The sequence below is a fragment of the Trichinella spiralis genome (assembly GCF_000181795.1).
Source record: "Trichinella spiralis strain ISS 195 chromosome Unknown Scfld3820, whole genome shotgun sequence".
NCBI classification, from domain to species: Eukaryota; Metazoa; Nematoda; class Enoplea; order Trichinellida; family Trichinellidae; genus Trichinella; species Trichinella spiralis.
In genome coordinates this window covers 1-1,167 of record NW_003530759.1, presented here as the reverse complement: position 1 = coordinate 1,167, position 1,167 = coordinate 1, and the positions used below count along the sequence as shown (strand labels likewise).

The window sequence follows — 1,167 nt, the reverse complement described above, 5'->3', positions numbered from 1 at the left end:
AGAAGTTTCTCAAACTTGCTGAAACGTGTTGGGTCGATGACGTCCTCCATGTTCCGCCTCAACGACGTGATTATAGACAGCAGTGATGTTCATCTGAGGCTTTCGGTCTCTGCTTGGCCCAGAATGCCATTGATGTCCAGCTCTGGTCACCACACGATGCACGCAAGAAGCGTGTGCAACGGGTAGCCCCTGCTGACCAAGTCTGGTGGATTGTCTTTCATAGTACAGCGTCTCCAACAGTTGGGGGATATCATGAATCTCCTTTACTCTGTTGGCTACGAACAGCTTCCACCGTCGTTCGTCGTTAGCCATTCTTGATTGGAAACGCGCTTTCAAAGCATCGGTCACTGTGTGGAATGCTCATCGCCAGTTCCCTTTTCGCATAGATGATTAACCGTGAGCGCACCAGAGCCGCCGTGAGTTCCAGTCGTGGTAAGCTCAGACCTTTTATCAGAGCCAGCCTTGATTCAGTCGCGATGAAACAAACCTCAGTTCGATCATCCTTGAGAACCAGACGGAGGTAGACCATCCATTCTTATTCCTTCTCAGATGCCTCCGCGAAGACGTACACTTCAATCATGTCATTGTCCTCCATGTGAACCTGAATACAGGCCTAATCCAAAGTGATCCATAGTAAATCTTCCAAATCTTCTATCGAAACCAGCCACTGTCCAAGTGGTCGACGGCGTCTCATCAAATTTCTTAGTCAATGTACGTCGACGGCACAACACTTTCTGGTAAGTGAAGGTGAGAGTGTCGACTCTCGTTGCCACAGGATGTTCCAAACTCTTCCTGATTCCTTGGAACCTCGATCCACTGTTCGCTCATCCGGAAGACCTACTGCAAGCTATCCGAAGCTTCCTGTTTCGATGCAATTACCCTGCTTCGGGTCATGGACCACAAGTTTGCGAACGCAATGATGAGAAAATTGTTCTTCAATTTTAGTAGATGGTATTTTCGATTCCCTCAAACGCCATTGTAACTGCTCATACGCGATTGTCTTCATTGAACATCAAACGTGAATCAACAAAACCAGTTGATTGTTCACATCGGTTCCTTTAAAAAAACTCAAACCAGGTGGGCAAAAAAAACCGCAAACCCAGATTGGTAACCCTATTGGATTGATCCCTCCATGGAAAAATCAAGTGAAAACCCCCCGTCACCAAA

General features: G+C 47.1%; 2 protein-coding genes across 2 annotated transcripts; one reads left to right on the top strand and one right to left on the bottom strand.

The window, feature by feature from the left end:
* Nucleotides 1-9: 9 nt before the first annotated feature.
* Nucleotides 10-312, bottom strand: Tsp_14469 (conserved hypothetical protein). Its single transcript, XM_003367704.1, has one exon. The coding sequence runs from the start codon at nt 310-312 to the stop codon at nt 10-12; it is 303 nt and encodes a 100-aa protein (XP_003367752.1).
* A 74-nt stretch (nt 313-386) lies between these two features.
* Tsp_14468 (hypothetical protein) lies at nt 387-920 on the top strand. Its single transcript, XM_003367703.1, has 3 exons — nt 387-520; nt 550-633; nt 665-920. Exons 1-3 carry the CDS (start codon nt 387-389, stop codon nt 918-920), a joined length of 474 nt encoding a protein of 157 aa, XP_003367751.1.
* The last annotated feature ends 247 nt before the right edge of the window (nt 921-1,167 follow it).

Excerpts from the sequence above, each read along its gene's own strand:
- Tsp_14468 (XM_003367703.1), top strand. The coding sequence starts at position 387 with ATGATTAACCGTGAGCGCACCAGAGCCGCCGTGAGTTCCAGTCGTGGT. Across the intron at positions 521-549 it reads TCCTTGAGAACCAGACGGAG|ATGCCTCCGCGAAGACGTAC; the intron begins GTAGACCATCCA and ends ATTCCTTCTCAG. Across the intron at positions 634-664 it reads CTAATCCAAAGTGATCCATA|CCACTGTCCAAGTGGTCGAC; the intron begins GTAAATCTTCCA and ends TATCGAAACCAG.
- Tsp_14469 (XM_003367704.1), bottom strand. The coding sequence starts at position 312 with ATGGCTAACGACGAACGACGGTGGAAGCTGTTCGTAGCCAACAGAGTA.